The sequence below is a fragment of the Lagenorhynchus albirostris genome, chromosome 17 (genome assembly GCF_949774975.1).
Source record: "Lagenorhynchus albirostris chromosome 17, mLagAlb1.1, whole genome shotgun sequence".
NCBI classification, from domain to species: Eukaryota; Metazoa; Chordata; class Mammalia; order Artiodactyla; family Delphinidae; genus Lagenorhynchus; species Lagenorhynchus albirostris.
Window position 1 is genome coordinate 42,974,261 of NC_083111.1, and position 13,272 is coordinate 42,987,532.

Here is a 13,272-nt window from a genome sequence, read left to right on the forward strand (position 1 = left end):
AGAGAAGGGTGGAGAAAATAGTAGAATATAACATAGATGTAAGTTTAGGTGGGGCCAATGGCATCTTTTTCTATAGGGGCCTGTTCTTCTGATGCTACTCAGAAAAGTCCCTTCCCTGCTCCTCTTACCTTCTGCAAATCCCTCAGGGCCAGCGGAGATGCTTTTGCCCACTTGCCTACATAATGGCTGAACCTGCAGTGATTGTGAGTTCTACATAACAGCCACTATATACATATGGCTATTTAAATTTAAATATCAATTAATTAAAACAAATGACATTAAAAGTTCAGTTTCTGAGTCCCATTAGTCACATTTCAGGTGTTCGGTAGCCACGTGTGTCTAATGGCTACTGTGTTAGCCCAGATGCAGAACATTTCCGACATTGCAACGAAGTCTGTAAGTATGTATTTGTTATGTTTCATGTTCCTGTCTCTGACATTGTTTTTTGTGGTACTGCTATCAGCTTCCAAACCTCTCTCTTCTTTTTGATTTGTTGTCTCTTATAGTTTATAGGTTTAAGCACTGTATTTAGAATTTTCTATAAAGTAAGGGTAACTAGGCTCTAAGAGCAGAAGAGCTTTCTTATGTGCAAGTATCTGAGTTTTCGTACTTGGAATTTATATTTCTATTCTGACTGCCCCAGGACCTTTTTGGCTTGGTTATTCTGGTGCACCTGTGCTCTGGGTGGTCAGAGAGTCAGACTCTTGAGTTACTGCGGGAGAAGTGCTATCAAGCTTTAAAGGTAAATTGCACTTTTATGGAAACGCTTTAGGCCCAGTCAGTGGTCCCTTGTTTGGAGCAGTGCCATCTAAGGAAAGTTTATTGACTGACTTCCTGCACATATACCAAGCACTATGCTAGGCCCAGGAGATACAAACAAAAGTGAACATGGCCCCAAACCCTGAGGAGTTCACAGTTTAGGTGGTAGAGAGTCATAAATAAACCGTTTCATCGTCTAGTGCCCAGGTATGAACTTTCCTCTGAAAGTCCAGAGGAGAGTGGTGCATGAACCAGCCTTCCTGGAGGTGGAGGGAGGGGGATGAGACAAGAGGCCAGAGGCCTTGGGAATGCTCCCTAAAGTAGTGATTCTTTTTTTTTTTTTTCCGTCTATTTCTTTTATTTTTACTTTTTAATTGGAGTATAGTTGATTTACAATGTTATGTTAGTTTCAGGCGTACAGCAAAGTGAATCAGTTATACATCGGCATATATTCATTCTTTTTTAGATTCTTTTCCCATATAGGTTATTACAGAATATGGAGTAGAGTTGGAGGGAGTGATTCTTAAATGGCATCCTGAGGGATAAATAGGTGTTAGTCCATGACAAAAGTTAGGAGAATGGCGTCAACAAGACATGATGTACCATAGCATGAAAAGATGCTGAGAAGTGGACTGGCGTGGTGCAAGTGGGAACTTTTAAGTTTAGTATTGATAGGATTTAAAATAAAAGGGAACCTGTGTCTATAGAGATAGATAGGCTTTGACTGGTATGTTGAAGTGATGGGTAATCAGCAGAGGGGGTAGGGGGCAGGGGGATGGTGCCATCGGCTCATCTGACTTCTCAGCAGTTCAAGTTGTTCACCCTGGCAGCGTTGTGGCAGTTAAATTTGAGGGAGTTGGGCTGGAGGCTGGGACACTGGTGGTGGTGGGTAGAGGAGGAGGAATTCATAGCAGTCCAACAGAGAGATAACCAGGGCCTGATGTGAGCGGGTGTTACTGTGGTAGAGTAGAGGACCTGCTTTCAATCAACACTTAAGGGGTAAGATTATCAGTATTTGAGGACTGATGAGATCTGGAGGATGAAGGAGACAGAGGAATCAGAGATGACGCTAAGCTTTCAGGAAAACATTAATTTGAACACTTCTTCCAAGTTCACGGTGATAGGTTTTGACCCATAGCTGCTACTAGTGTTCTGCATTGGCAACTGGTGTCTAGGTTAGGTTTTGGCTCCTTAGGACTCCATCACTCACATTTGTTAAAAGAACTTGAACCACACACTGTAGTGAAGCTCTACCCTTGTATGACTTTAATTGTGCAGTGGCCTATGAAAATTTATAGAAATTTGGCTTCACTTCTAGTGGCTCCAATCCAGATGCCAAAATTACCCTGTTGCTGGGACACCCCTTGGGTGGACCATTGAATCTGTTATTCATTAGGAACAGCTGAAAACCATCAACAAAATTCCTATGCTATGCCAACAATAACACCAGTCAAATTTCAAGGTAACTCCAGGTTTCAGAAAGTTATGAATCTCAAAGTCTGTCTCGCTGAACCCTTATTTGTATTTTTACACATATTTATCAGGTGAAAAAGCTAGTGGCGTCCTTACTTTTCATAATTGTGCATCGCTTTCTTTAGATTATAAATTAAATTCTGAGTTCCGAATGTTGGTGGAGACATGCTTATGGATCTGTAGTCAATCACATTAAAGTGAAAGTACAAATTCAGCCCGGATGGTGGAAGTTGGAGAGGAGCCAGCCCAAAGAATCCATTGTGATGGGGTCCATATTGAAAGCAAGAATTCTCTCATATCTGCAGTGCATTTTAAAAGGATTCTCCAAGTAACAGTTACTATTTTAATGACATGTGTTAAGCTTCCAGAAGAACCCAGTTCTCTAGTTCGCAAAATTAAAGAAGTATGCCAAATCTATGTTGATACTTGGGTTTTACTGACATATTTCACGACTGCCTGGCTAAAGCCATACAACAGTAGGTGCCTGACACTTGATTTTAGAGCGTTATGTTTAGCTACTGCGTCTGGCCTTTGCTGCTAAATATTTTTTTTCTTGTCACACTAACTACTCCATCAAATTGAATCTTCAGTGGTCTAGCAGGTTTTGAATGACTTCGTGCAAGCTGTGAAATCCTGTTCCCTCATCAGGAAGAGCTGGGCAAGTCTTGTGGTATGAGGAAATATGCCACATCTTTCTAAGTGAGACAACAGGATTATGGGACAATTAGACAACATCTTCAGAATTTTTATCTGAAGAAGAGTGATAGGTTTGGCGATGAACATGTACTATAAAGCGAGAGGCATGGGAAGTTTCCACGTTCTTTAAAAGGGTTTGGTACAAGGAAGAAAAGAAAACAAGCTGACTTTTTGTGGCTCTTGAGACGGGTTACATTAACCATTTGTTAAAAGTTGGATTTATGAAGATCGTTGGCTTCGAAGAACATTCTTTATAAACTGCCACCCTTTGTATGATGTCAGTGAAGGTTGTTTAGCAACATATCAAAAGTTTTATGAAAAGATAAATATGTTTCTTTAAACCCAAGGGGAGCTTTCTAAAATGCATTTTTAAAAATAAATAATTGCTGTCATTCTGTGGGAAAGAGGCAAAAAAAGACATCTTTTCAAGCAATTTGTGATTTAATAGCAGCTGGTCAAGTGAGTTGAAAAACCTTAAGAGTCGTATATTTTTTGAATGCCTTTTCTCTTTCTTGGGAAACTGGCTAACCCCCAGAATCTTTCTCCCATAGCAAATGGCTCTGAAACTTTGATCTTTGCAAACCAGTTTGCCAGATGTAGTGGATAGAACATGTGTGACCTTTTGTGTGCCAATTCACCCTGGCTGATTGGAAACCATATGTTAACCTTGTATGACTTTTATTTGTAGGCATTACAGCAGAAGTTCTGGTGGTGACTTCTTTCGACGAACTGCAGAGAAGGGCCCCAGAAGCAAGAGGGAAGATTGTCGTTTACAATCAACCTTACACCAACTACTCGAGGGCAGTGCAGTACCGCGTCCAGGGGGCGGTGGAAGCTGCCAAAGTGGGGGCTTTGGCATCCCTCATTCGATCGGTGGCTTCCTTCTCCATCTACAGGTTGGTCATTATGTTCATTTGAAATGCTTTCAAAAACCAGGGATTTCCATCAAAGAGAAGCCCTTTTGAAATAAAAACAAACGCAGTCAAAAGAAAATACTGATTGTTCATGGAACTTTTCCCCCATTCTACATTTGTTCATTTGTTTGTAATGTCTTTTTTTGGCCTTTTCAGGATTCCAAGCATCATTTGTGCATTCCTTTACAAAGCTTTCCACATCCATGATGATCCCATAACATTCTATATATAACCAGTGTATTTTATATATTTTCATTGGAGGGAGAACTGAATTCATGTCTGCATTTCATCAAAGATTCCTAAAGACTTCAGAGGCAGCCAGGCTTTTTTCCATTGTTGCTAGAGCAGTGAAATACAAATAAAGCAGGTTACATGATAGGGGCCATCTATGGTGTAGTGGAAAGAGTTGAGGCAGCAGAGGACCTTGGATGTACACCTGCTTCTGCTTCTGAAGAACCGTGAGGCCTTGGGAATGTTCTTCTTTTTTTTTAATTGAAGTATAGTTGATTTACAATATTATATTAGTTTCAGGTGTACAGCAAAATGATTCAGTATTTTTGCAGATTACACTCCATTATAAATTATTTCAAGATAATGGCTGTAATTCCCTGTGCTATACAATATATTCTTGTTCCATATTTATTTTATACATAGTAGTTTGTATCTGTTAATCTCATACCATCTTGGGAATGTTCTTAAAACTCTGCGCCTCAGCATTCTTCTCTATTAATTGGTGATAATTAACAATAATACATTTACAAAATTATTTTAAGATTGAATGAGGTAAACTTATGAAAGATACTTGATATTTATGAAGGTCTATTTTGAGGGCAGCGTAAGTTTTGTCTTTTTCTTTGTATTTCTGATTGAGGTGATTGCAACATGCTTTATTGATCCTCAGTTGTAGGAGGAAATTCATCATTGCAGTGGATAAAAAGTCCAAAAATTGACCTGCAGACATTGGGCCTAGTTTAATAGCTACATATCGTAGTGTCACATATCAAGGATAAAATATTTGAGAAACATGGATAAAAGAAGCACCGTTTTAGTGTTGTGGCCTGGTCTCTCTAAGATAAAAAAAAAAAGTAAAAATAATTGCCAATAGGGTTTATTTGAGTCTCAAGACTAGATCTTTAATATCTTTGTGAAGGAAGCCTTCTTTATTCTGCACAATTGCTCTTTGGCGCTGGAGTCGCAGCTGCTTGACCTTAAATAATTAGCACCCTACGCCCTTAAAAATAACTGAGGACACATCAGCAACTAGGAAACCCAGTCAGAGGAGTTGTCCGAAAGGGCAGAGAAAAGGAAAGGGACATTTTTCTTTTATGGGGATAAGGTATCATCCCAGGGGAGGAAGATGGGGCATGCTAAAACCACTTGTTAGAAGTTTTATGAGAGAAAACCTAGTTACACTGATGTCACAGTGCTAAAAGTAATGCTCTTTGTAGAGTCTTTAAAGTTTTGGTGACTAGTGAAATAATGATTGGACCATATTCTTTCGGATGGTTACTTTTCCCAGGAGGGAAGTCCTGAAATGGCTAGCTTACTTCCCAGAATACCTCAGTCACCCCTTAGAATAACACAGCAACCTGTGGCCATTCACCATGATTTCACTGGTCCTGAGATCGAAATTATGGAGCTTCTCTGTTGCTTTGTGAAACTGGGTGAATGCCAGAAATATTCATTTAACAACTACTACTCACAAGACTAATAATCTCCCAGATGACTTAATGCACAGCAATCTGCCAGGGTTCATTGACATTTTTTTCCCGGTATAATGAAGACATCTGGAAGCCCAGGCTGTAACCTAGGAGCACCAGAAGAATTTCGTCCAGCAAAGGACTTAGAAATCTGTCGTTAGCCTCTGAGGTTTAGGGTTGCCAACATGTAGTGTGCGTTCAAGACATTTTTCTTAATATTTATAGATCCAGACTGATGATAAGTTTTTCATTGATTTGATAGCCAGACATATTTCAGTGGACTCTTAACTTTTATAACTCCGTATTTTCAACATTTATGAATACAAAATAACATTGCTTTTTACATAGTACTTTAGAATCTTTCACGTACGTCATCTTATTTGTTCTGACAACAATCCAGTGGACCAAGGAGAAGGGGCGTTATTATCCCCATTTTAAGATAAAGAAAGAAGAGTTCAGAGAATTCAGCATGTTAACGTGTTTAAGTCTTGCATCTTGAAAAATGAAAACCAAAACGAAACAAACCATCTCTTCGTCCACTTCAGGCTAATTTGTTTTTTAGAGCCAGTTTTCCTTGAAGAGTGTTCTATATTCCTATCTGTAATTTTTCATCCCTCATTCACTCTCCAGATCCCTTTAACCTGGCTCTTCCAAATACTGAGATGGAAGTTGTTAAGGTCACAAGTAGCTGCCTAGTTGAATATAATGGACATTTTTCAGGCCATCATCTTATTTCACCACTCGGAAGTATTCCTTATTATTGATTGCTTTTTCAATCTCTTCTCCTTGGCTTCTATGACTTCTTTCTCATAATGTCTCTTTCTCTAGCTCCTGCTCTTTCCCTCTTTCCTACTTTCCCTTTTCTTCCCTGTTTCTCTGGCTTCTCACTGTTAATATTCTACCTGAGCAATCCCATCATGCTTATGACTTCAGCCCTAAGCACAGTGACCCTTTCCAAACCCACCTCTTCTGTCCACTGCCTGAGCTCTAGGTCCATACATCTAACTACCTGCCGATTTATCTTTTGGGTGTTCCATAGCTATCTCAGATTCTTTTCTTTTCCTTTCTTTTCTCTTCCCTTCCTTTTTTTTTTCAAAATTGAACTCATTCTTTCACCTCTTTCTCCTGCATTTTCTATCTCAGTGAAGAGAATGCCATCTGTTCTGCCTTATAAATTAGATGGTCCTTGATTACTTTTTTTTTTACTTTTATCATTTCTAGGAGCTACGACATCTCCTAGCTTCTGCTCTTTATCAGTCATTTCAGCCAATGCATATTGAGCACCTCCACCTCCCAACATCACTCCACACTCTACTAGTCAGGAATCACTAAGGCTGCCCCAGTGCACCCCATTTCCTCCGAGTTTCACGACTTTGCAAATGCTTTCTCCTCTGCAACCTTCTATTCCCTTCTTCACTATCTCACACTGTCCTTCAAGATTCATCTTAAGTGTTTCTTCTTCTGGGGAGCCCTGCCTGATATCCAACTCCAGCCCAGGTGAGATGCCTCTTTTGGGTATCCCGTGTCATCCTGTGCATACTCTGTATAATAGTATCTTGGAGGTAGTTTGGGTTCATGCTTTGGTAGGGTAGACTGACTGTTGTAGCAAACAACTTAGGCACCTAACACAATAGGAATCTCTTTCTTGCTCACATAATAGTTCCAGGAGGGTGTTCAGCAGGTGGACTTTTGCTCCTTTCCATCTGTGGCTTCATCACCTCTAAGAAATCAGAGTCCTCTGCAGGGTGCCCTGCATCCAGCTGGCAAATAAGGAACTGGAGAGAGAACGTCGATAATCAAGGGGGAGGTTTTCTGTGGCCAGACCTGGGAACGGCATACCTCACTGCTTACATTCCACCAGCCGCAATGCAGTTACGTGGAGGCTAGGAAATCTGGTCTATCTTCATGCTCGCGGTGAAAGGAAAACGAGTTTGGGGAACAACTGTGCAGTCTGCTCCAATCGCCTGACTCAACACTAGACCGTAAGTTCCAGGAAAACATGGATTACATATTTTACCTCTGTGTCCCCATCATCTTGTATGATATTTGATACATGGTGGTTACTCTGGAAATGACTGTTGGAGGAATCCACTTGTCTGAGGTCATGTGATCAGTCGTGGTTGGGTTCTTACAGCAAAGCAGGTGACCCGGTTCCTATTGCTCTCTGACCAGACCGTGTAGCCTCTGTATAGTGAATTGAAATCAGCTTGAACTCTTGGGGCACTTTGCTCTGTATTTGGAGGAAAACATCCAGATGCCAATACACCAGGTTATACCATTTTTTCTGCCACACTGTTCACACACAGTGATCTTTTGGGTCACCCTTAGCTCTATGGCAATGGGTCATGCTGGATCCTGTTTAGGAAAAGCGTTAGAAGTCAGCAACACAGGAGAACAGAAGAGAAATTTGTCGCTGCTTGATTTCAAAATTAGAGACTCTCCTAAAGGACAGGAAATGTGTTTTACCAATGTGACTTGACACCTGTCAATGCACGTATCAATATCAGCCGTTTTAGAAGTACAGCAATCACATGCTTACATGACATGTCCTCAAAAGGCAGTCCATTACTTGTTGCCAGCATTATCTCTGGATTCTTTGTCGTTATTTCTCTGTATTCCCATTATTAGTGTTTTTGGGGCTCAAGTTTACTTCAAAGAGAAGATTTTTCCTTCACTGATGCTTTTATAATGACTTTGCTCTTGTTCAGTATTAAGTGTCAAGTGGGGACTATCTAATGGGGACTCCCATTAGATCTTCTTTAGTTTTTCTGTTTGTAAAATACATTTTGCCTTTGTCACAGGAGAATATTTTAAGGATAAATGTAATTGTAAGAGATTTGATTTCTGCAGAGGAAAGCTGCTCTGTGGAACCACTTGCCTTACATTATTTCTCAAATTAATCATATTTCTTAGTAAGTATTTATTGAGAGCTTACCATTTGCTCAGAAGTTGCCAGATACTAGGGTTGCTAAGATGAATTAGACATGTTTTTGGTTCCTCAGAAATATTCTGTCTGGCTAAAAGAGAAGAGGGTAAGCTTAAAATGTACATGATTAGTGTAATATATTTTATATTTAGTGCTAAATGCATGATTGAGGAAAGGGACAAAGAAAGGAACATTTTTTAAAAAGTTTATTTATTTACTTTAATTATGTTATTTATTTATTTTTGGCCATGTTGGGTCTTCGTTGCTGCATGTGGGCCGTCTCTGGTTGCGGTGAGTGGGCACTGCTCTTCATTGTGGTGTGCGGGCTTCTCATTGCAGTGTCTTCTCTTGTTGCGGAGCACGGGCTCTAGGCGCGCGGGCTTCAGTAGTTGTGGCTCGTGGGCTCTAGAGCACAGGCTCAGTAGTTGTGGCGCACGGGCTTGGTTGCTCCGCTGCATGTGGGATCTTCCCGGACCAGGGCTTGAACTCGTGTCCTCTGCATTGGCAGGAAGATTCTTAACTACTGCACCACCAGGGAAATTCCAAGAAAGGAAATTGACATTTATTAAACACCTACTTTGTTTATGCTTCTCCAAAGGCTTAAATAGTTTGTTTCAATTAATTCTTTATGCAACCCAATAGAAATAGATATTGTTACTGCTCTTTTACTGAGGGAGAAACAGGTTCAGAATGGTTAAATGGCTAGTCAAGTTGCACAGCTAACGAAAGAACCAGGATTCATACCCAGAGAGCCTTTGGCTCTAAATGCCATGCACTTTAGATTTAGCTGGAGAGCTAATGCTACAGGAGTCTAGAAGAGGTAGCAGAAGTCTGATGGGGGCTGGCTACATTGAGAATGTAGGTGTGGGGTGTACTCGATGAAGAGGTTGAACTTGAACAAGAGGCAGGAGGTGGAAAGGCATTCTATACCTGATCAAGACAAGAAAATGGGAGTGTATCACGCACTGGGTAATACACAAGTAGACCGGTTTGACTGGAGCAAGGTTTCATAGGAGATCAGAGAAATGAAATTTTGAGGTGAGAGGAAGAGACCAGATTTATGAAGAATCCAAAGTACCAGATTGGGGAGTTTTAAGTTTAATTAAGTTTAATGTGGAGGAAATGAGGAATCATTGATTGTGTTAGAGTTGGAGGGGGATGTTTTAGTGCATTGTTTCTCTAAGTATGGTCCCTGGAACATCATCGACCTCACCTGGGAGCTTATTGATTTGCAAATTGTCAGGCCCCACTTGAGACCCATTAAATTAAAACATGCTTGGGGGTGGGGTTTGTGGTTTAAACAGCCCTCCAGGTGATTCTGATGTATGTGAAAGTTTGGGAACTGTTTCAGAAAGATCAGTGTGCTGACTGTAGATGACGTGCTTTTGAGAAGGTAAGCCAGGACACTGATCTAATAATGCAGATGTGAAGTAATGAGGACATAGATGATAGCAATGGGAACGGAGAGAAAGAGACAGCAAGAGGGTGTTGGGCTGCACCCAGCAGGCCTTGCAATTGCCCAGCTGCAAGACTGAAGAAAAAGCCCAGAGACAGCAACAGAGACCACCACAGTTTATTGGATAGGAAGTCTTACAAGTCGGAAGCAACGTGCTGGAGTGACACCACACTGTGTACGGCAGACAGCAGGCAGGACAGGGCAGCAGTTTTTGCTACTTGGGGGAAGAGGAGGCTACCAGTTACGGGGGGACCTGATGTCAGGTTGGCTCATCAGTTACCAGAGAAACCAGAAGCTGGGGCAGGAGGCAAGCGCTTAGGCAGTTGCTGATTGAGCCTTACAATTAGGAGAATTGGATAGTCATGTGAGTAGGTGTCGGTGAAGCAGGGACTCCTCGAGCAGGGGATGTACAGAGAGCAAGAGAACAGCTTGCAAAAATTATCAAAACTTGGGGACTGGCTGCATTTGAAGGGAGGAAGAGGAGTCCAAGTTTACAGTAAGGCAAGGACTGAACACCAAAGGCTGAATCTGCATTCAGTCCAGACCGATATTTAAAAATCATAGTGGTTTGTGGTTTTTAGAGAAAGAACTATAGCTGGGGGTGACGTCTTGTATTTTCTGTAAGGAGAACTTCAGCCTAGTGGATCGGCCACCAAGTCCTTTCTGTTGATGGTATGTGCCTTCTGCCGCGGTTTCCAGGTTTCCCTGTACCCAGCTTGGGGACTAGAGAATGATGAGAGGCAGAGGGGTCAGGAGAGGGAACCCATATGGAGGCAACATGACCAGTTTGGTTTTTAGGCATTTGGAGTTTGAGGTGGCTGTGAGATAGTCCCATTAATCTGGCTTTTATATTTTGTAAGGAAAACAGTTGAGCGTTTTCATTTCTCTATTATCTACTTTTTGGATCACCCAAGGCAATTTAAAATTCTAGGCTGGCTTCCTTGCAGTGCGGTACACCTTGGGACTTCTGCCTCCCGCTTTCTCAACCTGCGAGCTCAAGAATGCAAAGTAATTTTTATATTAGACCAAACAAAATATAATTCAGAAAGTAACTCTACTGAGGCCAAATTGCCTGTTGTACTCCCATTGCCAAATATACATTTTTTTCCCAGTTGTTTTCTCCATTGCCCCAGATAATTGAACTCAGACTGTAAGTTGTAATCAGCTAAGGATGCAAAAGGCTCTCCTTTCACTTTACTGTGAAAATTGCATCACCATACCGGGTAAGAATGCATTGAGGTGGGAATGAGCTGCGGATAGAACTTGTCTTTGTAACTACTACTAGTTTATGTCTTATGCCACTTGGCCTTTGTGTACTGTATTGATAGAGTGAAGAGGAGGGATAGAGAAGCAATCCAGTTTGAAGATAAGATCTGATTAAACATTCAGCTGGAGAGAAAGATGAGTGAATCCAGGTGATGTTTGTGGAGGATGTTAGACCATCTGGTGAGAGAGCTGTGAGAAAGTATATAAATCAGTCCCTATAATGATACTTAATTAATACAGAGTCGATAAGTGGCATAATTGAAGCAATGGTTGGGCCACATCGTAGAGTTAAATAGCTTCAAAGAGGGTTCTGATTAAAACCATTACAATTTATAACACATTCTTCATCTTAAGAAAGCATCTTGGTGAGATTTTAACATGAACATTTTTGTAATCAGAGGACCAGTTTAAAACATTCAGAGCAGAGGTGAAATGTCTTAAGAGGTCTACTTTAGATGATTTTTAAAAGCCAGTTTATTCTCAGAGAGTAAAAAACCTTGTCACCCTCCCCTTGTTTTTTAATGGGAGAAAAATGAACGCTGCTACTTTACACTTAGACTGTCTGGGATCTTTGATGTCCTGGTGGTTTGGTTCTTCGGTGTGACCTTAGCATAATTAGCTATCAAGCTTGATTTAAGTTGTTTTGAAATGTTTTTGCAATTTGGGGGGCATACGTGCCTGCTGGTGATTACAAAATAAAGAAAATATCACTGTGACTCAAAATGGTACAACTGGGCTAGCCTTGATTAGTAGGTTCTTTTCTTTCCTTATTTTGTTTTTGCTTAATTCACTCTGAGGCTCATAACAGATGCACAGTAATCAAGCAGGGTGCCAATTCTCATCATTTATGCAGGTGGAGGGCCACTGTGCTCCCCAGGGGGGAAACCAGAGAAGACCCACATTGAACACTGCATTTTTTTCTTCTCATCATCCTTTTTTTCTCTCTCTCTCTCTCTCTCTGATTTTTTAAAATTTGTTAATTTATTTTTGGCTGCATTGTGTCTTCGTTGCTGTGCACGGGATTTCTCTAGTTGGCGGCGAGCGGGGGCTACTCTTCGTTGCGGTGCGTGGGCTTCTCATTGCGGTGGCTTCCCTTGTTGCGGAGCGTGGGCTCTAGGCGCGTGGGCTTCGGTAGTTGTGGCTCTCAGGCTAAGTAGTTGTGGCATATAGGCTTCGTTGCTCCGCGGCACGTGGGGTCTTCCCGGACCAGGGCTCAAACCCATGTCCCCTGCATTGGCAGGCAGATTCTTAACCACTGTGCCACCAGGGAAGCCCTATCTCTCTCTGATTTTTGAAAGGCAGATTCTTTGTTCAGAAGGCCTTTGTTAGAAATTCCAAAATGTCCTTTAATCACTGAATTATTATTGCTTCGGGTAGTGTGACAGGTATACAACTTCGTAAGTGGACACACTCGGGCAGTATACTTCAGAGCCTCAGTTCTAGAGTCACAGTGCCTGGGTCTCTGCTCAGCCTCTTGACAGATATGTGACCTTGGCATATCATGTAAACTCTCCGGACCTCAGTTTCACCTGTAAAAATGGGGTGAGGATTAAATGTGAGGATTAATCCGGGCATTTTGTGCAGATTAAATGAGATATTATTATTGCCTGACACAGTAAGTTTTGCATACATGTAAAGTACTCTTATTATATAGTCTTGCTAAGTAATGACTGGATATGCTTATTGAATAAAAGAGGAAGAAAGGGAGGGAAACACGGAGTGAGGGAGGGAGGGAGGGAAGGAGAAAGAAGAACAGAAGGAAGGAAGGAAGACTGGTAGGAAAGGGGGAGGGAAGAGAGAGAAAGAAGAACTTAATTTACTTAATATCAGTATTGTAATTGCTGCTGTCTGGTCGGGAGACAACCCTTAACATCGTATTGCCATTTTGACCTCCATCTGTTAAGCCTATTCGAACTCTGTTGGGGTTGTGTGTCTACTGGTCTGTTTTTCTTTCTGGATTGGAAGTTCTCCTGGGGACGTACTGTGTGTCCTACTCATCTCAGTGTCTCCAGGCTGTGCTCAATGCCTGGCACACAGTATTGCTGGAATGAATGAAGAAAAAGAGTTAGAGGCAACCTGTCA

The 13,272-nt window shown here is 41.4% G+C and overlaps 1 protein-coding gene across 1 annotated transcript in view; it reads left to right on the forward strand.

The window, feature by feature from the left end:
* The window catches only part of CPQ (carboxypeptidase Q), a 462,202-nt gene that overhangs the window by 136,423 nt on the left and 312,507 nt on the right, over positions 1–13,272 (forward strand). The window contains exon 3 of the mRNA XM_060128241.1: positions 3,617–3,824. Coding sequence (XP_059984224.1) covers positions 3,617–3,824 — 208 coding nt within the window. The remainder of the gene's footprint in view (positions 1–3,616; positions 3,825–13,272) is intronic.